The sequence below is a fragment of the Mobula hypostoma genome, chromosome 6 (genome assembly GCF_963921235.1).
Source record: "Mobula hypostoma chromosome 6, sMobHyp1.1, whole genome shotgun sequence".
Lineage (NCBI taxonomy): Eukaryota > Metazoa > Chordata > Chondrichthyes > Myliobatiformes > Myliobatidae > Mobula > Mobula hypostoma.
Genome location: NC_086102.1, coordinates 74,249,223 through 74,273,824, shown reverse-complemented (window position 1 = coordinate 74,273,824; position 24,602 = coordinate 74,249,223). Strand labels below are relative to the sequence as shown.

Genomic DNA, 24,602 nt, shown 5'->3' with positions numbered 1-24,602 from the left:
CCATCCCTGCCACTCCCCTGATCCTTTACAACACTCCTTCAAACACACCTCTCCATTAACGGTAATAGTCACCTGTCCTAACTCCCTCAATATTGAATGAGGTATTACAGGTTGAAAGTCTGTCATCTAGCATCCTTTGGTGCCAGTCCATGGAAAACTCTAACCACAGCAGTTGTTCCTAGTCTGAGCAGGAGAACTGATCTTTGATCTTTTTGAGTACAGGTCAGCCCTAGGTTGCAGCAGGGCATCCTATTGCTGTGAACTGTTCATAACACAATCAGTTTGCAAGTCAGAAATGTGATTGCCATTGGATTTCTCAGTTGGGAGAAGATGCCTGCAGTACTGAGACAGCAGGCAAATCCATACCACTGGTTCCCAAATTCTTGAGCATATGTCCAAGCTGTACATAGATCAGACATTCATAAGCTGGGAAGGATCTGCTTAGACACTTTTTGGGTCATGAGTCCGCAAACTGAAGTTACAGTAAATTAGAAACATTGTTGGCTGAGATTCAGAAAGCAAATTTATTTATTAATTTATTTAGCGATACAGTGTGGAGTGGGCCCTTCCGGCCCTGTGAGCCACGGCACCCCAGCAACCACCAACAAACCCGATTAACCCTAACCCAGTCATGGCATAACTTACAATGACCTACCCAGTATGGCTTGGACTGTAGGAGTAAATTGGAGAATCTGGAGAAAACCCACACATTCCACAAACCCACACCAGAGACTCCTTACAGAATGACACCGGAATTGAAGTCTGACCTCAGGAACGTTCCAAACTGTAATAGTGTTGTGTTAACCACTACTCTACCGTGGCACCCGCACTAGTTTCACTAGTAGTTTAAGTAGCTACTGATTATTACAGGTCTTAGCTAATTTTTACAGTACTGTGCAGAAGTTGGTCTCATGCTATCCATCTGAAGTAGGCTGCTGTGGGTTTATTGCGTTTACTTTCCAGAAGTGGCTGCGTGACCTTGGCTTCACTAGAAGAGAGATCAAGTCAACTAGCAGGGCTGTAGCTGAGGCAGCAGAGAAAGGATCAGTATGTGTGTGGACCAAGTATGTCCAGAGGGGCAGATAGTCAGACAATGTATACATCTTTTGCAAACCCTTCAATAGTTGCATAGACACCTGAAGAGCAGACTATCTGTTGGATGGAAGTGACTGATAGAGGCAGATGCCAAGTTTTTAAGCTCACCAGTGGGAGGTGGTGCTTTAGCACTGCTAGCCCACCACCTTGAGGGAGTCTTCAGCATAAGCGGGCCGAAACTCCTGAAGACAGGAAAGTGTATTTTCAATTCTCAATTATATATAGCTAGGGTGCTTAAGACTTTTGCACAGTACTGTAGATCTTAGTTAGAATTAGTAAATTAGTATAGTCCTGTACTATAGGCTCAAAACATACTGGATCATAGAAAATGCTGGACCACAGAATGCTGGACCTGGGAGTTTGACACATGACCTTTAATCTGTTAATGTTCCAGTGAATCACCTTGTAATATTCAGGTGCTTAAGTTGCTACTCAGAAGCACATTTTTAGATTTGCAAGCTCCATTCCCAAGTGATTGAACTGGTAGATAATGTTGTTAGAGTTGTTACTTAAGTGCAAAGTGGCACTGTTTTGGATTTACAGATATTCAGGATGCCATATGGGTACAGTTCTCAGCCAGGTAGCTAGCTGACTTCAGGCTATTTAAACCACAGTAAACAAAAAGCTTTGCAAACTTGGGTGGGGACAATAGGTTCAGAGCCACTGTCAATTCAAATCCACTATGGCACCAAAATGAGTACAGAAACCAACATCACCTCCTGTGTTATGACAGAAGGCATAAGTGCCCTGGGGGATGAGACATCTGCTCGTGGCCCCGTGCCACCTATCCATCTTATGTTGCAATCGCTTGCTGGAAAAGTCGATGCATCATCTTCCTCCAGTAGCCATGGTAACAAACAACAGTGACAGAGACAACCAGCTGAGCGCACACCAAAAAGGGCCATGTGAGCATTGAGTGGTGATGTAGCTGAATGCATAAGTGTATCAAATATTGTGCTGATTGACCTGCTATCCGAGGAACATTTCATACAGTTTGCCAAGACCACAGCAAACGATGAAGGTTAGAGTGCGGATCCACCTTCTGTGCACATCAACAATGCAAGCAGCATTGTGGGCAGTTCTTCAATGATTTTGATGGATATGCTAATATTCCCAACAAGGCACGCACAACATGATTACACTTCATAAACACAAGAGATTCTGCTGATGCTGGAAATCCAGAGCAACACACACAAAATGCTGGAGGAACTCAGCAGGTCAGGCAGCATCCATGGAAATGAACCAACAGTCAACGTTTCGGGCCAAGACCCTTCAGTTGTCTCCAGGTCATAAGCCTTACTGTGATACTTTGACCTAACATATCACCTTCCTTACCAAATGATAGATGCTGAAGATCCCCAACTCATGGACATAGTGTGAAATTCAAAGTTCAGAAGCACAAGTGCAAAGAAAATGTTTGAAAATTCTCAGGTCAAGGGGAGAAAATCATCAGTGTTGATAATATTCTATCAGGTATCCTGACTTACCTCCAAACGGTCAACAAACTTGTCATAGGGTGCCTCAATGATGTTGGCTGGAGACAGGACCTTGCGCTTTGACTCTTCATGGGGTCACCCATGCCAAGCACGTCAAAGGGTAGAGGCCAGACTAATTGGTCCACCGGTCCTCTGGGTTCAGTAGTTCAGCTCAGGGCTAAGAACCCCGACTGGTCAAAAAACATATTGTCAGGGAAACTGCAAAGAGGAAAACCTTTTTTGCTACCCTTAATGCCAGCAGCATAATGGGCAATAAGTAAGGAAGTATCCTGATTCAAGCGCTCAGTCTAATACTTCCATTTGACAAAGTATTTCTTTTCCATCACCTCATAATTGGACATCTTTTTGATTATACCTTCAAAATTAGTTCAGTACATTATCACTAGAGTATTGACAGTGCTGGTGCCTCAGTGGGTAACCAGAATCTGAGGCTGATTGATCTCTAGGACAAAACTATTGATAATTATTCCACTGCTAACATTAGCTATTCCAGGAATAATCAACTAGTCCAGAGATAATCAAACACCAACTATGCAAATAGTGGTATTATATGGTCAATTTGGGCCATAAGGAAGGCCAGATTAATGGAGCCCTTTCCCAGTATGGTGGGGTGGCACTGGAGGGGAGAGGACCAACAACAAGACAGCAGCCTTTATCGGGAAGGAATGAACTTATAAAGCATTCCTTTATCAGGTTTCTCTTCATGGATATAAGGGAGGTTGTTTGTTAAGCCAGTGCATTTGCTGATAGTCCTGTGGACAAGTTTTCAGGAGGGCAAGTCTCCCAGCTCCTGAGGTGGATTGGTAGGCAGAGAACCAACAGAAGAAGCCTGTCTCCTACGTACCTGGTCAGTGTCATCCCAGAAGTCACAGATTGTGGGAATGTTTTCCACTCTGAGGAGAGTCAGAAATGGTGATTTAAGGAAGTGATTCACCAATCAATTCCCTGAATGACCATGCAGCAATGAGTGTACGCAACAGCTCTGATACAGTCGATAGGTAATAAAAATTATGTTCTCTTAGTAGGCTCTTGCATGAATGCTAAAATAGGTTTTTAAGAAGTGATAAGGGTTATATACTGTGGAAATTTCTGTGCCGTTTATCCACAAAATAAGCTTTTAATTGTTTCAGACATGGTTGTCATTGCTGATGTTTATGAACAAATTAAACAAGAAAACATTTTGTGGAATTGTCACGGATTCACAGTTTTTTTTTGGTTTCCAAATAAAGTTGCGTTAAGAGAACATGGGAGATTCATGTGAAGAAGTGTAGTGAGGATAAAGTCCTTTATCGCATGTAGAAGGGTTGATAAGCAATGGTTGAAGCTGCTGTGCAAGCATATTGCATTTGTCTTGAGTCGAAGCTCTTCTAGTCACTGTTTCTTCTGTTGCTCTCTTTTGCTTTAGATGACTTTCACGTTCCATTGTATCACCCACTCCATCTCGCTTCACCACCCAGTCGCTGGAAGGACCGCAGTGTTCTGAGAGTCAACATCAGCAACAGAAATAGAGATGGTATTTCAGATGTGGACACGGCCTACAGAGGACTCAAAAGTTCCTTTCAGCATTATTATTGCTCGCTGAATTTTGATTTTCCTTCACTGATGAGAGTCACTGCATCTCTGAATAGATGTGTAAATGATCCTGCAAAACCAATGGGCAAAGGAAAAAGATAACCTTTGTTCCCAGGAAGGAGTGCAAGGACTGTGCTTAAACATAAAATCATAAGACCTAGGAGCAGAATTAGGCTATTCAGCTCATCAAGTCTGCTCCACCATTTCATCATGGCTGATTCCGGATCCCATTCAACCCCATACAACTGTCCTCTCACCATATTCCTTAATGCCCTGACAAATCAGAAATCTACCAATTTCCGCTTTAAATATACCCATGGACTTGGCCTCCACTGGAGTCTGTGGCAGAGCATTCCACGGATTCACTACTGTTCGGCTAAAAAAAATCCTCCTTACTTCTGTTTTAAAAGATTGCCCCTCAATGTTGAGGCTACGCCTTCTAGTTCTGAAAAACCCCACCATAGGAAACATCCTCTCCACATCCACCCTATCTTGCCCTTTCAACATTCAGTAGGTTTCAATGAAATCCCCATGCATTCTTCTAAATTCCAGTGAGTGCAGGCCCAAAGCTGCCAAAACGCTTCATATGTTAACCCTTTCATTCCCAGAATCATCCTCTCTGGACTATCTCCAATGACAATACATCCTTTCTGAGGTAAGGGGCCCAAAACTGTTGACAATACTCCAAGTGCGGGATGACTAGTGTCGTATAAAGCTTTAGCATTATCTCCTTGTTTTTATATTCTATTCCCCTTGAAATAAATGCCAACCTTGCATTTGCCTTCTTTACCACAGACTCAACCTGTGAATTAACCTTCTGGGAGTCTTGGACGAGTACTCCTAAATCCTTTTGCACCTCTGATGTTTGAATTTTCTTCCCATTTAGTTAATAGTCCACACTTTTGTTCCTTTTACCAAAATGCATTATCATATGTTTCCAAATTGTGTATTCCATCTGCCAGTTGTTTGCCCATTCTTCCAATTTGTCTAAGTCCTGCTGCAATTGCATTGCTTTCTCAGCACTACCAACCCCTTCATCTATCTTCATATCATCCATAAACTTTGCTACAAAGCCATCAATTCCAGTATCTAAATCATTGACAAACAATGTGAAAAGTAGTGGTCCCAATACTGAGCCCTGAGGTTCACCACTAGACACTGGCAGCCAACCAGAAAAGGCCCCCTTTATTCCTACTTGCTGCCTCCTGCCTATCAGCCATTCTTCTATACATGCCGATATCTTTCCTGTAACACCATTGGATTTTATCTTGTTAAGCAGCCTCATGTGAGGCACCTTATCAAATGCCTTCTGAAAATCCAAGTAAAGGACATCCATTGCCTCTCCTTTGTCCATCTGGCTTGTTACTTCCTTGAAGAATTCTAAGTGATTTGTCAGGCAAGATTTCTCTTCATAGAAACCATGCTGACTTTGACTTACTTTATCATTAGTCTCCAAGTACCCCGAAACCTCGTCCTTAATAATGGACTCCAACAATTGCCCAATCACTGAGGATAGGCTAACTGGCCTATAATGTCCTCTCTTTTGTCTTCCCCCCAGAGTCCCAGATTAAAGAGTGGAGTGATATTTGCAATCTTCCAGTCCTCTGGGACCATGCCAGAATCAGGTGATTTTTGAAAGATCATGCCCAATGCACTCATGGACCTGTGGCATGCAGCTATTGTATTCCACAGTGAAGATTGAAGCAATGTACTTCTTAAGTTCATCTGTCATTTCTTTGTCCCCCATTACTACCTCACCAACATCATCTTCCAGTGGTCCAATATCAACTCTCACTTCCCTTTTACTCTTTATATAACTGAAAAAAAACAATTTATTTGCCCTTTGTTCGATTTTAAAAGCTTCCCACTCACTTTTGCTACCTTATATGCAGTCTTACCTTATATGGCTTTTATGCCTCTTACCTTATAAGCTACCTTATATAGCTTTTATGCAGTCCTTAACTTCCCCTGTCAGCCATGGTTGCTTACCCCTGCCGTTTGAGAACAACTTCTTCTGTGGGACATATCTATCCTGTGCCTTGTGAACTATTCCCAGAAACTTCAGCCACCTCTGTTCGGCTGTCATCCTCGCCAGTATCACCCTCCAATCCATCTGGGCAAGCTCCTCTCTCATGTCTCTGTAATTCTATTATGATGCTGATACGTCTGACTAATGCTTTTCCCTCTCAAATTGCACTATGATCGCTGTCGCCTAAGGTTTCCTTTATGTTAAGCTGATCAATAAAATCTGGGTTATTGCACAATACCCAATCTAAGAGAGCCTTTACTCTAGTAAGCTCGAGCACAAGCTGCTCTAAAATTCCATCTCGTAGGCATTCAACAAATTCCTTCTCTTGTGATCCGACATCATCTTGATTTTCCCAATCACCTTGCATATTGAAGTCCCCCATTACAATTGTGACATTACCCTAATTACATGTCCTTTCCAGCTCCATTTGCAATCTCAACTGCATAGCTTGGCTGCTTATGGCATCAAAGCTTGTCTGCTGTAGTGGAAATGAACTATGGTATTATAATATTGAGGTCAACTACAGAATGACAAAGGGGAGATGCTTCCTTTTGAGTGATGATGATAGTCTGAATGGATAGAACAGTGAGCGAGCAATTTTCTTCCCCACTTCCGTAGAAAAACAAATCGGTGTTTGATGTTCCCACAGTTCACCAATGTTTTTCTCTGGCGGGGGGGGGGGTTAATTGAATTTATTTGTTGGGTTGATGGTTTTCTTCTTTGAATGAACTCCATGGTTTTCTTTATTTCATGGCTATCTAGGGAAGACAGATCCCAGAGTTGTATTCTGCATACGTACTTTGATAATAAATGAACCTTTGAACTTTTTGAACCTAAGGCACCAAAAACCTTCAGAAGCATGGCTACACTGAAGCTAGCTCAAGTTGATTAAGTGCCAAAAGCAAACCATTAGTCATTTACTGAGCAGTATTAGAAAATGAAAAATACTGAATCCTCCAAAATCTTTTGGATTAAACAACAACACAGCATTTGTGCTCCAAGTTACTGGATATGCTGTTCTCACAACAATTTTTCATTCCATATTTTATTAGCTGTCCCTCTCTCTTTCCCCTACTTAAACAGGCTTATTTATAATGTGAAGAAATAGCCGATATGTCAAGAAAAAAGCTCCACTATTTAGATGCTTGCAATAATTAACTGGACAATTAACCAATTCAGATTATCTTGATACTGTGATGGTTTATTGATTATTTCTAAGGGTCTGCATGAAGCACAATCATCTACTCTGGTTTGATATCTGCTACTTCACTTTTAGGCTGGCTGGTGGCACAGTGACATCAGTACCGGACTACGGAGCGAAGGTTACCGAGTTCGAACCCAGTCGGGCTGCTCCCGGGCACGCTTTCCATCCGTGCCAGGTTGAGTGTCGAGCTCGCAACTCGCCCTCGTAAAAAAAAACTGCGCTGTGAGAAGGACGTGGGGGACCACTCACAGAATCTTTCCTCCAAGACAACCACTTGAAAAGTGATCACCGAGGCTCTGGCAGAGTATGGCACACAAAAAAAAACTTCACTTTTACTGAGTTCCTGAAAGTTTCAAAGGTACACTTAATGTCAGACAAATGTATACAATATACATCCTGAAATTGTTTTTCTTTGCAACCATCCACAAAAACAGAGGAGTGCCCCAAGGAATGAATGACAGTTAAATGTTAGAACCCGAAAGCTCCCCCAGCTCCCTCTCCCATGCATAAGCTGCAGCAAAGCAACAATCCCCCTCCCACCAGCAAAAAAAAGCATTTGCACCCTTCACCGAGCACTCAAGTGTGTAGCAAAGCATCAATAAAGACACAGACTTGCCATACCCCAGTTGATACATAGTAGGTGGTTAGTAACTATGGTCATTATATTGGTGATCAGAATGTCTTTTAGTCATTCAAGAACTCAATAGTTACATCTGCACATTCATGTAGATTCCGTGGAGACAGGCATTAAAGATAATGGATGGGACAGAGAGCTTCTTTACTAAAATGCAACTTTGAAACTGACCTACAATGCAAAGAATCACTCCTGCAGCATTGCGGTTTCTCTGTGACTCATGAAGGATGGCAGGTGGGAGGCCTTACTGTGTGCCATTCCCCTTCAGCAAGGAGCTTTTGCTCTTCGATAGCTAGTGCAGTTATTTCAGAATCTGGTGCAGTAAAGAATGAATTTCCAAATAACGCATGCTTGCGTGCCAGTGACTGATCTTTGATAAATTGTAATGCAGGCAAGTCACTATTTTTAGGCATGAATAGTTGAATAATTTGGCTATTCAAGTCAGCCACAGAAAGTAATAAAGAGAAACTTCCTTATTCATTCCAAACCTATTTCTGTTTCCCCCTATCAACACACAAATGTGTCAATCTCATACAGCAGTGCGAATCCCCTTACATCATTTCCTGATTTTGGTTGGCTAACGATCAGTGTCCATATGTAAATTAAAAGCCGTTACCTTACAAGGTCAATGACTCTCTCCCTAGGAGCTGTGTTGACAGGTTCGTCATTTATCTTTATTATTTGGTCTCCGGGTATCAGCTTGCCTTCAGATGGCCCACCTGGAAGAAAATGTTAGAAGTGACATGAGCTGCATTATCTATTGACTTCACAAATAGCAGCTTGTTAAAGTGCCATAACTTAAATCAGCCCTGAGTTTCCCTGACACTTTGTACTTCATCATTTCACTATTCATTGCACTGGCCAGAAATACCAAGTGGTGGAACTTTGTGACCATCTGCCAGTTAGGTCAGCCTCTAAGTAACCAGTCCATGAAAGGGAAAGAATGACCAGCCTTTAGAATTCCCAATGAAATTGTTTAGACAATTTGCAAGAAAGATGAGTTCAGTAATATTCCTGACACTGGCAAACTCTTCAAGTGCAATGGTGGAAACTAGAAGGATTATAGCTAGTTCTTGGGAAGGCTAGGCTAAGTATTCAACAGTAAAACCCAAGTTGATCCCACCCTATTCACCTGTCTTTGCCTCATCACCCACATCATTTGATTGACAGAAGGATCAGAGGAGACTAAGGCTTGTTTATATCCTTCACTTTACCAAAGTGTGCTACTGATGAAAACAAGGACTAAAGCTAATGAGATAGACTAAAGGATTGGAAAAAATTACTTGGAGAATATGAGCTGTGTTGTTTATATTACAAACAAGAGAAAATCTGAAGATGCTGGAAATCCAAGCAACACACACAAAATGCTGGGGAAACTCAGCAGGCCAGGCAGCATCTATGGAAAAGAGTAAGTAGTCGACGTTTCGGGAGGAGGTGTAGGGGCAGGTGTAGTATTTGTTCCTACAACCCTTCCCTCACTACCACTCAGGGCTCCAAACAGTGCTTCCAGGTGAGGCGACACTTCACCTGTGAGTCTGTTGTGATCATCTACTATGTTCCGTAGCCTCCTGTATATCGGTATGTCAATACACCCAACGTAGATTGCAAGACCGCTTCACTAAGCACCTACATTCCGTCTGTCAGAAAAAGCAGGATCTCCCAGTGGCCACCCATTTTAATTCCACTTCCCATTTCTGACATGTCAGCCCATGTCCTCCTCTGCTGTTGCGATGAGGCCACACTCAGGTTGGAGGAGCAACACCTTATATTCCATCTGGGTAGCCTCCAAACTGATGGCATTAATGTCGATTTTTCAAACTTACAGTAATGCCCCTTCGGTTCACCATTCCCGATTCCCATTTCCCTCTCTCACCTTATCACCTCCCTCTGGTGCTCCACCCCCCTTTTCTTTCCTCCATGGCCTTCTGCCCTCTCCTATCAGACTCACCCTTCTCCAGCTCTGTATCTCTTTCACCAATCAACTTCCCAGCTCTTTACTTCATCCTTCCCCCCTCCCGGTTTCACCCATCACCTGTGTTTCTTCCTCCACTCCCCCCTGTTCTTACTCTGACTCCTCGTCTTTTTCTCCAGGCCTGATGAAGGGTCTCGGCCTGAAGTGTCAAATGTTTATTCTTTCCTTTAGACGCTGCCTGGCCTGATGCGACCCCAGCATTTTGTGTGTTTTGCTTTGTTTATATCCTTACCTGGAGTTACAGACCGCACAACAACCGGCTTCTCGCTGCCCGCAACAAACCCAAAGCCCAGCACTGGATCCCGCTTCATCTCGATCCTCCGAGAAGTTGGCTGTACAACCTGGCTTCCCTCAAGTCGAGGGTCTTCAAAGCTCGTTGACTGGGTCACATGGCTGGAAGAGAACACATGGAGAGAATTCTTTTTGGTTGCTGCAGTTTTTCTGAGGTTGATAATTAGCATTGTGATATTAATACAGTGATGGCAAGACAGTCCAATCCAAACCCAAGCTAGAGTTCTCATAACTTATTTCTTACTGATGTTAATATGTTTGAGGTTAAAACACCAAGTTTGACCAAGAACAGAATGCCAGCACTGTATTACAAAGAAAATCATTCTGGCCTGGACAAATTACTGAACCAGGCTGACATGGAACAGCCTGACCCATCTAGAACTTGTTTTATTCCAATATAAAAATTATTTTAACCGGGTCCGACACTTCATCATGAACACAAGAGATTCTTCAGATGATGGAAATGCAGAGTATCAGCACACACAAACACACTCCTCAACTACAACCAACTACAAGGAAGAACTAGGGGCAGAAATGGCCATTCACCACCAAGCTTATTCTCCCATTCATCAAGATCACAGCTGATCGTCTGCCTCTGCTCTATTCACCGGCCCGAAACTCATTTTCTTATTGTCTACCTGCACTACACTTCCTCTGTGATGTCATACTTTTCTGTTATTGTTTTCTCTTGTTGTGTCTTGATGTACAGATGCGATTTAATGATCAGTATGGATGCCATGCAAAACAATGTTTTTCCCTGTACATGTATCAATAACAAACCAATTTAACAACTTCGGCAGAAGTTGCCTGGAGCCTGTCCAATGCATTCTGAATGGGGCAATGGTTGGAGAGTGGCCCCGCCAAGTGTCTGAAATGACAGCAGGGCCCATAGGAACAGGATCTGCAAAGTCATGCAGAGGGAAAAATCAGATGCACAACCAAATTTTAATGTTTTCCATCGGGTTGGAATGAGTCTGGTGACTAAGTTATAGCCTTGGGCCAGAGGGTGGGGTGTCACAACATTCTGCCCACACATGATGTATTACAGGGGTAAATAGGCACAGGAAGCCCCCGTGATCCCATAAGGTGGCCCTGATGGCCCCCCCCCGCCCATCTCTCTATCTATTAGGGTTCCACACTGTTTACAAGGCCAGACACTTGCTATTGTGATGTGGTCAGCCAAGTAATAGAACCAAGCATACAATGGAAATGCATCTAAAATGTCTGTAATAATGCCAAATTTGGACAGTTCTTGAGACTTTGTCTCCAAGCCCTTGAGTGTTGCTACACAGCACATTGCAGAAGGGGAGGAGATGAATCCACATCATTGCAATGGGGATGCAATGACTACTAACGGGGTTTATCTTGCCCTGATCCTGGCCTGGATACACCTGAAAACTGATGGAACGTTTACTGTAATCAGTTGGTCTTATCATTTGCAGAAGACTTTGGAACTTGCATTGTCAACTAGCTCAGCTCCTGAATGGCTGCATTTTGGAGTGCTTTTTTAACCTCAGCCACTGTTCAAGAACTATTGTATTAGACTGGAATCAGTAATATTGCATTATCATTGACACTCCAGTGAAAGCAAAGCTCTTTAACTATTCTTGCATACAAGGAAAAGAAGGAAGATGAAGTCCCTGAATGCTCGAAAGCAATTTTCACCAACACTCTTGTCACTTTACACTACTAACTCAACCCAGACACACAATTGTCACCCTGTCAGTGTCTTGTCAGGCAAACTCGGTAGGGCAGTGTGTCATGCAGCCAGTATATTAAATTCTGTTCCCTTCCTGTCAGAGAAAGTCCAGGAATTAGCTGCCCAGATGGTCAGAGACGTCCAGTGAAGCATCCTGTGTAGTCATATTGTGCAGTTGCAACCTGTTCCTGTTGTTGCCTATGGTGATCTGCACCTGAGGCCCTTTGCCTTACACATATTGCTGCTTTTATTATGCTGGGTGACAGGAGTCAGTTAGAAAAGCCAATGTTATTTATTTATTTATTCGCCTATCTACCTATCTATCTATTTCTTTAGAGATACTGCTTGGAACAGACGCTTTCAGCCCTTCAAGCCACACCACCTGCAACTCCCAATTTAACCCTAGCCTAATCACAGGACAATTTACAATAAGCAATTAACCCTCTATCAGTGGGAGGAAACCAGAGCACCTGGAGAAAATCCATGCATTGCACAGGGAGGATTTACAAACTCCTTACAGCTGATGCCGGGATTGAACTCTGAACTCCGACACCCCGAGCTAACATTGTGCTGACTGTTATGCTGCCATGGTGCCCAATTGTGATTACTGATGGAATAGAACTATTTCATGCTGCTATCATCTGCACGACATCGTTGGAGTTTTGCTTGGCTTTTGTTTCCTCCACCTGGACATCGAGGAACAGATAAATAATCAGATTAAGGAAATGTGTAAAAATAATAGGGGTATTGTAATGATTTCAATTTCCCTAATATAAACTGGGACCTTCTTAGTGCAAGGGGTTTAGATGGGGCAGAATTTGTTAAGTGTATCCAGGAAGGTTTCTTACATCAATATATAGATGATCCAACAAGAGGAGGTGCCATACTGTTCCCCCCTTTATCCTTGAGCGGACCCATCCGCTCAAGGATAAAGGGGGTAATGATCCTGGTGTTGGGTAATGATTCTGGCCAGGTGACTGACCTTTCACTGAGTGAACAGTTAGTGAACAGTGACCACAGGTCCTTAACTTTCAGGATAGTCATAGATAAAGATAGGTATGTTCCTTGTGGGAGAGTTTTAAATTGGAGTAGGGCAAATCATGAAGGCAATAGGCAGGAACTAAGAAGCATTAATTGGGAACACTCTTTCTTTGGCAAGTCCACAGCAGACATGTGGAAGGAGTTTAAAGACAAATTGCATGGTGCACAGGAAAGGTATGTTCCTGTTAGAAAGATGAACAGGGATGGAAAGATGACAGAACCTTGGATATCCAGAGCGTTGATGAATTTAGCCAAAAAGAAAAAGGAGGTCAGAATCAAATGAAGCACATGAGGAGTATAAAGAAGCCAGAAAAGAGCTATATAAGGGAATTAGGAAAGCCAGAGGGGCATGAAAAGTCCATGGCAAGAAGGATTAAAGAGAATCCCAAGGCATTCGATACATACATCAAGAGCAAGAGGATAACTAGGGAGAGGATGGGTCCGCTCAAGGATAAAGGTGAGAACATTTGCTTGGATGCAAAGAATGTGAGTGAGCTACTTAATAAATACTTTCCTTTAGTGTCTACCGAGGAAAAGGATATGGAGGACCAGGAGTTCAATGTTGAGTGTATAATTATGTTAGGGCATTTAGAGGTCAAAGAGGAGGAAGTGTTGGCTCTTCTCGTGAGTATTAAGATGGATGTCCCCAGGACCTGATGGGATTTACACCAGGCTATTGATAGAGGTATGTGATGAGATTGCTGGGGCCTTGACCAGTGTCTTTGTGTCCTCTCTAGCCATAGGTGAGGTTCCGGAGGACTGGCGAATGGCTAATGCTGTACCTCTATTTAAGAAGAGAACAAGGAAAAATCATGGGAACTATAGACTGGTGAGTCTCACATCAGCTGTAGGGCAACTGCTGGAGAAAATTCTTAGGGATAAGATATATGAGCATTTGGAAACACAATGCCTAATTCAGAAGAGCCAGCATGGCTTTGTGAGTGGCAGGCCGTGTCTTACCAAATTGATTGAGTTTTTTTGACAAGGTGACGAGATTGATGAGGGTAGGGCGGTGGATGTTGCTACATGGATTTTAGTAAGGCGCTTAACAAAGTCTCTCATGGGAGGCTCATACAGATGATTAAGGTGCATGGGATCCACAGTGAATTGGCTGTTTGGAATTAGAACTGGTTTGTGCATAGAGGACACAGGGTAGTAGTTGAAGGGACTTATTTGAGTTGGAGGTCTGTAAATAGTAAAGTTCCGCAGGGATCTGTGCTAGGACCTCTGCTGTTTGTAATGTATGTAAATGATCTGGATGAAAATATAGATGGGTGGGTTAGTAGTTTTCCATATAATACCAAGATTGGTGGAGTTATGGATAGTGTAGAAGACTGCCAAAGAATACAACATGATATATAGACCAGTTGCAGATATGGGCTGAGAAATGGCAGATAGAGTTTAACTCAAATAATTATGAAGTGTTGCACCTCGGTAGGGCAAACGCAAAGAGTCAGCACACTGTGGGTGGGCAAGGTCCTTAACAGTGTTGCTGAAAAGAGAGATGTTGGGATACAAGCATAACCTCTTGAAAGTGGCTACACAGGTCGATAAGGTGGTTAAGATGGCTGATGGAATGCTTGCTTATATTAGTTGAGGCATTGTGTTCAAAAGTCAAGGGATTATGTTACAACTTTTAAAAACTCTAGTTAGGCCACATCTCGAGTATTGCATACAGTTCTGGTCACACCTCTGTAGGAAGGATATTGAGGGTTTGGAGAGGGTGCAGAAGAGATTTACCAGGATTCTGCCAGGATTAGAAGACCTGTGCTATCACAAGAGGCTGGATAAACTTGGGTTGTTTTCTCTGGAGCACTGGAGGCTGAGGAGAGATCTGACAGAGGTTTACAAGATTATGAGAGGTGTAGATAGAGTGGATAGAGAGTATCTGTTTTCCAAGGTTGAAATGTCTAATACCAGAGAGCATACATCAAAGGTGAGAGGGGGTAGGTTCAAAAGGGATGCGAGGGGTAGGATTTTTACTCAGTGAGTTGTGGATGCCTGGTATGGAGGTAGAGGCAAACATGTTAAAGGCTTTTAGGAGACATGGATGTAAGGAAGATGGAGGACTATGGACATGGTTTAGGCAGGAAGGACTAGTGTTTGGATATATTTGATTTGCTTTTTAGCTGGTTCAGCACAACACTGTGGGCCGAATGGTCTGTTCCTGTTCTGTATTCTTCTATGTTACATGTTTTCTTTCTCCAATGAAGGGCCAGACTCATTACTGGATGAGATGTTCAGTCAGTGCTGGGTACCATCCACACTAATGTTGAGTAGTGTATGCACTGTTGAACATAGGGCAGCCTCTCTTCCCAAGAATCAATCTAGTAAACCCTTGTTGACAGTCTTTGACTCAAATATATTCTTCCTAGATAAGGAGAAAAATATTGCACAGTATAATAAATCATTGCAGGGTTCGACCAGAATCCTAACAGCCCTCACACAGCAAGAATGTTCCTGAGATCTACAGATATGGTTACATTCCAAGGACACTTCAAGGAGCTCTATCAATGTTTTTGCTTTATCTAGGTCACTGTTGGTGATAGCTCAAGGCTTTATTATTTCTTATTTTATTTGGTAATTCTGCAGAGGCATAGAAATTGCTTTGTACACTAAACCAGAAATGAGTGGCAGCCAAATGCATGCACTGCATAGCATACCAGTCCCTAAGCATATTTTGTGTGCTAAAGGCCTTTCTTTACAGTCATGGGTGGTGTGCTGAGGGTTAAGTGGTGGGAGGGAAACTGGATTTTCAGTCCTTGGCAGGGTGAGAGGGGGACTGAAATGAGGATTTCAAGGGTTGGAGCAAACAGAGAGGTTAGAGGTAACCTGATGTAGATGGCTCCAAGCAGAACTCTTTGAAATCTTCCTGAGGTAGACCACACATATATTGTGAAAGCTACCTGTGCACAAGCCTTACATGCAGGATGGATCTCCAAACATGCTCCAGACATCCATGGGAAATGTTCTGCATTTTCAGGCATTACTGTTAAGGCAGTGCAGGTTAAGTATGTAACCTGCAGGCTCATTCTGCATTGAGATCCCAGAACTCCTTACAGAGCAGTTCAGTTTTCATCTCAGTTGCAGTGAATTCTCAATTTCTTAATGAGGGGCAACATGATAAAGTTCTGTCATAGAAACGTGCACCACATAAAATTTCTAGTCCAGGTCTTCACTGGTTTAAATGCACTCTGGAGGTCTGCTACAACAGGCTAATTATACATAAACTAGACAAAAGACTTTGCCACAACAATGCTTAATGACCTATCCACATTTTGTTTGGGTGTTGCAACATACAAAATATAAGACACAGGACATAATCTAGACGGGTGCTGGATTGGCAATGGAAGCTGAGAGGTTAATGTGAGGAGAAGAGCATTTGAGACTTGAGTGCAGTGGACAGTCTTACTCCCAGGCACCTTATGGTGTTCAGCCATTCTTCTACCTGAGGTGAACTACTTGGTTTTTCACCTGATTCTAGTCTAAACATGGACTATGTCCACCATTTGCTGGTTCAGGTCATATCATGGGAATGATGCTAGTAGTTTTATATGCATAATTAACATTTTTCCCTTCTGTTAATTTGTAGGAACAATTTCCACTGTTGTCTAATTTTTGTACATCTCCTGCTTAATGTCAGGTCAAAGTGACAACAAGCTTGTAAGATCCCATCCCATGAATAAAAGGCATGCATAATTCACACATGCAAAAGCTGACACTCTCTGTATTTGTAACGTTCATTTATTCATAAAATTTATACAGCCAAAGTAATTCATCATTTATTTACTGGAGCAGGGCCAACTAAATATTATACAGAAACATAGAAAACTTACAGCACAATACAGGCCTTTCGGCCCACAAAGTTGTACCAAAAAATGCCCCTACCTGAGAAATTACTAGGGTTACCCATAGCCCTCTATTTTTCTAAGCTCCATGTACCAATCCAAAAGTCTCTTAAAAGACCCTATCGTATCCGCCTCCACCACTGTTGCTGGCAGCCCATTCCACGCACTCAGCACTCTCTGAGTAAAAAACCTACCCTTGACATCTCCTCTGTACCTACTCCCCAGCACCTTAAACCTGTGTCTTCTTGTGGCAACCATTTCAGCCCTGGGATAAAACCTCTGACAATCCACATGATCAATGCCTCTCATCATCTTATACACCTCTATCAGGTCACCTCTCATCCTCCGTCGCTCCAAGGAGAAAAGGCCGAGTTCACTCAACCTGTTTTCATAAGGCATGCTCCCCAATCCAGGCAACATCCTTGTAAATCTCCTCTGCACCTAGAGAAATGGTCTAGTATCCATCTTGAAAGTGTCAGAAGCATTTAAGACAATATAGAAATAAAAGCAAAGTTGTGGAAAATACCCAGCAGTCTGGGAAGCATCAACGGGTTGAGAAATTGAAATTAATTTTCAGGTCAAATGACCTTTGTTAAAATGGCCATTCTGAATAAAACTGAATAATTACTGGAAATTTAACAGTCCTGATTATACTGGAAGACCTGGCTCCGTGTCTCCCATTACGGATGCTGAGTATTTCCAGTGTTTTCTGTTCCCATTACAGTTCTTCATCACCCATTTTTCTAAATAACATCCATGCAGACCAACATCATGACTGGCACAGTAAGATAACTGATTCTATCGATCTTCCTGTCCAAATCCTTGTTAGTTTTACAGCATACAACAAGGTGGAAAACTCCTGTATAAAACTGTACAGAAGCTTTTGGGGGGGGGGGCGGTGCGGTCACAGGAGAAAGTGGTTAAATTACTGGCCTAATACTCGAAAGCCACGGCCATCAATCTAATGATTTGAGTACGAGCCCCACCATGGCTACCAGGGAAGTTAAATTCAAGCTATTAAGTGCAGTAATCTAATTTTTCAAAGAAATATTATGAAGCACCCAAATGATCATTTTGAAATAGAAATATTTTTCAAAGAAATATTATGAAGCACCCAAATGATATAATTCCAACCTCCAAGTTTAAACACCTACACCACTCCCCCTCAAAACCAAGGCATCCTTACTCCCTTTTTTGTCTTGGATCCTGCAAGCTACTGACATAAACCACTGTCCTGATGATCAGCACAAGACACCAGCGCAGATCAATGAGAAGTAGAGTAGTAGTGTGATCACTCGAGTCGAGGGGTTATTCCCTGTGCGTGACTTTGTTTAACATAGGGAGGCTGAGGTACAGGCAGCCACCACACAGTGTATGATAGATTTAGCTCAGGGTCCAGTGGCATGGCATGTAATATGTCCGGGGTCCCTTCACTGTCGCTGTGACGTGTCATCATCTTCCGCCAACTCTGCCATTGAGGTCTTGCTTAGATCGTTCCTTGTTCTGGAACCTCTGCATTTACCTTTGCAGCATAGGTGACGCTACCAGGCAGCATCGTTCTCGGGATGTCAGGATCTCACCATCTTTTCCATCATGACAAGGCGATGATCCTCAGAGAAGAAATTTAATAAAGTGCCAAACTTAATAATAAAATGTAAAATCACCAATTAAGTTGTTTTTTTAGTTAAAAAAAAATGAATTAACCAAAACGCTTCTGTACAGGCAACATACTTCTCATATAAGATACATCCATAGAGAAACTGGTTATGTCTGGCTTTACAGCAACTTCATAATTCGGTGGCATCAAGTTTTCAGGAAATATTGCATCTTGCACTACATGGGGCCAGTACTCTACAAAACTAAAGCAATTCTTAGCTTTATGCCTACTCAGCAGTTTAGAATCTTTCTGTCTTGGCTCATACAACAACGGAAAACTTAATTTAACAGACTTAAGAAAATTACATGCATGCAGTGAGGCGTTTTGGCTCTTTGGACCTTTTCCTATCATAGAGTACATTTCTCTCACTTTGATAGAAATCATAATTGACATGTTTGAACAGTCTTATTACACATTGCTTTTTATCATTGATCATGTGGCTCCTAGATCAATTTTTGCAAAGGCAAGGTAAGACAAGTCTTAGTTAGAGAATGAACAATTAGCATAATGTGTGTTCATTGATATTTACGTACTAAAACTGTCCTGCAGGAACTAAATTCAGAATGAAATGTCATCGACTCCAAAACTCCTCATAGCCTCAGTGTATATTGTCTTCTCCTACTGACCTTCTAACTCAGACCATATATTCGTCTCAGTTACAGATCCAAGCTTGGAAGACAAGCCTTCAGCTGTCTTAGCTTCCTCTCTGAAAGCTTTCTTTACCTCCAAAAACTTTCTCAAAGTTCAATGTTTGCCAAATGTTTTGAAATTGGAATTGGGTTATTATTGTTATATTGTGAGGCATGGTGAAAAATAAGGTTTTCCTTGCCATCTATACATTCCTTTGTGCTACCTTATTCATTGTTGTAATGAATGCATTTTATTACAACAATGCATTGAACTTGTACAAGGGAAAACAATAATGAACTTCAGAATAAAGTGTCTCAGTTACAGAGGAAGTGCAGAGCAGGCAAACAATAAGGTACAAGGCAGAATTATGAGATCAGATGTCTATCTTATCATACCAGGGGACTTTATCATAAAAGCAGGATAGAAGCTGTCCTTGAGCTTGGTGGTGCATGCTTTCAGGTTTTTGTATCTTCTGACCAGCGGGCAATGTCCAATTAACCAAGTTTAAATTCCACAGCTCCCCACGTGGCAATTGAACACATGAAGTCATCCCTGGATTTCTCACTAATATTTTTGACCTGTTAGGTTGGCTCACACCAACTTCCCTACATTCAGGGAAGCCAATTTCTAGCAATGGATCTTCTACTTGGAAGTAACAAGCACTGATAATAAAACCATCGAAAAGGGTGATGAATACAGGACTGAAGGTGTTATATTTTAGTGAACATAATGTATGGAATAAGACGGTGATCTGGTTGCATAGTTAGAGTTTGGCAGGTATGACATTGAGGGCATCACAGAGTCATGGCTAAAAGAAGACCATAACTGGGAACTTAACATCTAGGGATACACCTTGTATTGAAAGAACAGGCAGCTAGCAAATGGGGTGGGGGTAGCTCCATGGTAAAAAAATGAATTCAAACCCTGAAGAAGAGGTGACATAGGATCAGAAGATGTAGAATCCTTGTGGGTAGAGTTAAGAAATTGCAAGGGTAAAGAGATTCTGATGGGAGTTACGTACATGCTCCCTGAACAGTAGCCAGGATTTCAATGGGAATTAGAAAAGGCATATAATAAGGGCAATGTTATGATAGTCATGTTGGATTTCAATATGATATGGAAAATCAGGTTGGTACTGGATCCCAAGAGAAGGAATTAGTAGAATGCCTACGAGATGGCTTTTTAGAGTAGCTTGTGGTTGAGCCAACGAGGGGAAAGCAATTCTAGAGTGGGTGTTGTGCAATGAACCAGATTTGATTAAGGAGCTTAAGGTAAAGGAACCTTTGGAGGTAGTGGTCGTATGATAAAATTCACACTGCAGTTCAAGAGGGAGAAGATGAAGTCAGATGTATCAGCATTACAGTGGAGTAAAGGGAATTAAAGAGGCATGAGAGAGGAGCTGGTCAAAGGTGATACTAGCAGGGATGATGGCAGAACATCAACGGCTGAAGTTTCTGGGGATGATTCAGAAGGGACAGGTTGGATACATTCCAAAGATGAAGAAGCACTTAAAGGGAGGATGAGTCAACTGTGGGTGACAAGGGAAGTTAAGGACAGCATAAAAGCAAAAGAAGATTAGGACAATTTAAAACCAATAGAAGGCAACTGAAAAAAAAAACATAAGGATAGAAAAGATGAAATATGAAGGTCAGCTAGTCAACAATATCAAAAAGGATACCAAAAGTTTTTATCAGATATATAAAGAGTAAAGAGAGGCAAGAATGGATATTGGACCACTGGAAAATGAGCTGCAGAGGTAGCATTGGGGAACAAAAAATGGCGAACAAACTTAATAGGTATTTTGCATCAGGCTTCTCTGTGAAACACACTAGCAGTATACCAGAAATTCAAGGGTGTCAGGGGCAGAAGTGAGTGTCATAGTTATTTCTAAGGAGAAGGTGCCTGGGAAGCTGAAAAGTCTGAAGGTGGATAAATCACCTGAACCTGATAGATTACACCCCAAGGTTCTGAAAGAGGTAGCTAAAGAGATTGTGGAGGCATTAGTAATGATCTTCCAAGAATCAATATATTCAGGAATGGTTTCGGAGGAATGGAAAATTACAAATGTCACTCCACTCTTTAAGAAGAGAGGGAGGCCGAAGAAAGGAAATTATAGGCCAGTTAGCCTGACACCAGTGGTTGAGAAGATGTTAGAGTCCATTATTATGCATGAGGCTTCGGGGTACTTGGCCAAAGTCAGCATGTTTCCTTGAAGAGAAATCTTGCCTGATAAACCTGTTGGAATTCTTGGAGGAAATAACAGGCAGGATAGACAAAAGAGTGTCTGTGGACGTTGTGTACATGGATTTTCAGGAGGAAATGCACAGATGAGGCTACTTAACAAAAGCCTATGGTATTACAGGAAAGACACTAGCATGGATAGAATATTGGCTGATTGGCAGGAGGCAAAGAGTCAGAATAAAAGGGGTTGGCTATCAGTGTCTAGTGTTGTTCCACGGAAGTTGGCATTAGTACTGATTTTTTTCCACATTATATATCAAAGATTTGGATAAGGAATTGCTGGCTTTGTGGTTAAGTTTGCAGATGATACAAAGATAGGTGGAGGGGCAGGTAGTGCTGAGGAAGCAGGGAGTCTGCAGAAGGACTTGAATAGATTAGGAGAATGGGCAAAGAAGTGGCAGATGGAATATAGTGTATGGTCATGCACTTTGGAAGAAGGAATAAAGGCATAAACTAATTTTTAAAAAGGGAGAAAATTCAAAAATCAGAGGTGCAAAGGGACTTGGGAGTCCTTGCGCAAGATTCCCTAAAGGTTAACTTGCAGGTTGAGTCAGTGGTAAGGAAGGCAAATGCAATGTTAGCATTCATTTCAAGAGAAATAGGATATAAGAGCAAGGATGTGATGCTGAAGCTTTATAAGGAATTGGTCAGACCGTACTTGGAGTATCGAGAGCTGTTTTGGGCCCCTTTTCTAAGAAAAGATGTGCTGGCATTGGAGAGGGTCCAGGTGAGGTCCATGAGAATGATTCTGGGAATGAAAAGGTTAACATACGAGGAGCATTTGATGGCATATGGCCTGTAATCACTGAAGTTTAGAAGAATGAGAGTGGATCTCATTGAAACCTATCAAATATTGAAAGGCCTAGTTAGAGTGGGTATTTCCTGTAGTGAGTAAGTCCAGGACTAGAGGGCACAGCCACAGAACAGAGAGATGCCCATTTAAAACAAAGATGAGAAGGAATTTTCTTAGCCACATGGCAGTGAATCTGTAGAATTCATTGCCACAGACAGCTGTGGAGGCCAAGTCATTAAGACGGAGGTTGATAGGTTCTTGGTAAATCAGGGTGTCAAAGGTTACAGTGAGAAAGTCGGTAAAAGGGGTTAAGAGGCATAATAAACCAGCCACAATGGAATGGCAGAGGAGACTCGATGGACTGAATGTCCTTATTCTGCTCTTATGTCTTGTGGTCCTATCAGGAACAAAGGTGCGAAAACACTTCTAATGACCGGTGTAAGATCTATTCCAATGCCTTGACTGAAGCACCACGTTTTCTGGCCAGATGACTCAGAGAGTCAACAGGCTGTTCAACCACAGGAGTTACTGCATTTGAGCATTATACGCACATTTCCTGCCGGAGTTACGAAATAACAATCTGGTAGTATGTCCAAGGTCTCCACTATATTAACTGTGGGGATTGATGCCAACTGCAACATTTATGTTCACAGCTCAGTTCATACAGGTTAACTCATTGTTGGAACCTCCAGCTTTTGCCATCTCTACTGAGCAATCATATACGACTAAAAATTCATCCCATTCGGTAGGATGTTTACTGATGTCAGCTCATGGTACACTGCCTCTAAAAATCATCCCATTGATTTGTAGAGTATGAATAACAGAGAGAGGGGTCAACATGCCTATGCTACTGTACAATGTCTTAGCTGCATCACAATCACATTTAACATCACCGGGATGTGTGGTGAAATTTGTTGTTTTTCAGGCAGCAGTACACTGCAATGGAAATAATAAAAACTGTGAATTACAATGAATGTGTATACAATATATATAATATTTAAATTAAAGAAGTCATGCAAAAAAGTGGTGAGGTGGTGTTCATGGATACATTGTCTATTTAGAAATTTGATGGCGGAGGGGAAGAAGCTGTTCCCCAATCATTGAGTGTGTGCCTTCAGGCTCCTGTACCTCCTTCCTGATGGTAGCAATGAGAGGAGGGATGTCCTGGGTGATGCGGGTCCTTAATAATGGATGCCACCTTTTTGAAGCGTCGCCCCTTGGAGATGTCCTGGATGGTACGGACATGCCTATGATGGAGCTGACTGAGTTTACTACTTTTTGCAGCTTTTTTCAATCCTGTGCAGTAGCCCTCCCCTGTACCAGGCTGTGACAGAGCCAGTTAGAATACTCTCCACAATATATCTGTAGAAATCTGTGAATGTGTTTGCTGACATGCTAAATCTCCTCAAACTCTTTATAGAATATACCCACTGCATGCCTTCTTTGTAACTGCATCAACATGTTGGGCCCAGGATAGATCCTCAGATAGAACAGCTCAGATGGAATTCATCAATTATTCACGTTTTAGACTGCTTCAACTGCATCAAGCAGGAATCTATCTCCATTCATTTCTGCTATAACAAGTTGAGTATTTAGAAACATTCATGATTTGGGGTTACTTCTGTGCCCTTTACCTGGCAATGCTACTGCACCAATTTAATTTAGGCAAAAAAGTGACCCAAGTGTTTGATTGTTGAATTAAATACATACAAAATTAGAATGCTTGAGTCTGCTATCAGTTGTATTAGCTTGTGGTTTAGAAAAAATATATTGTAAGTAAAAATGGGTCATAGTAAATAAGGTTGGTCACTCAAAGGACAAGATATCAGGTCAAGTATAAACAACTTGGGGAATTTAACAATCAAATCTAGGGCATCAATATCTCTCTCAAAGTATATACTCTGACATTACTGTTAATTAAGAAATTTTGTTTGGTTTATTATCAACTGGGAACAACAAGGAACATCTAAAAATTCTAAACACAAGAAATTCCGTGGATGCTAGAAACCTTTTGCAAAACACAAAAAATGATGGAAAAACTCAACAAGCCAGACTGCATCTCTGGTAAGAAATACACAGTTGAGGTTTTGGGCCGAGACTCTTCATCAAAAGGAGAAGAGCAGGTACCATGCTGAGGCCCACATGTGTGCCCATGGCTCTAACTTTAGCGTGGAGAAAGTGGGACGAACCGAAAGAGAAATTACTGAGGGTAAAGATCAGTACCACCAGATGGAAGAAGGTGGTGATGGAGGGGAACTGGTCAGGTCTACTGTCAAGAACAAAGTGAAGAGCTTTAAGGCCTTCCTGATGAGGGTGGAGGTGAATAGAGACCAGACGTCCATCAAGAAAATGGAAGTGATGGAGAGAACATGTAGAGTCTCAGACACGTGGGAAGAGACT

The 24,602-nt window shown here is 42.1% G+C and overlaps 1 protein-coding gene across 3 annotated transcripts in view; it reads right to left on the bottom strand.

Moving 5' to 3' along the window:
• The window catches only part of frmpd4 (FERM and PDZ domain containing 4), a 739,421-nt gene that overhangs the window by 155,286 nt on the left and 559,533 nt on the right, over positions 1-24,602 (bottom strand). For all 3 annotated transcript variants that reach the window (XM_063051001.1, XM_063051003.1, XM_063051002.1), the window contains exons 3-4: positions 10,235-10,395; positions 8,647-8,749 (exon numbers count right to left, since the gene is read on the bottom strand). In XM_063051001.1, the coding sequence (XP_062907071.1) occupies positions 8,647-8,749; positions 10,235-10,395 (264 nt within the window). The remainder of the gene's footprint in view (positions 1-8,646; positions 8,750-10,234; positions 10,396-24,602) is intronic.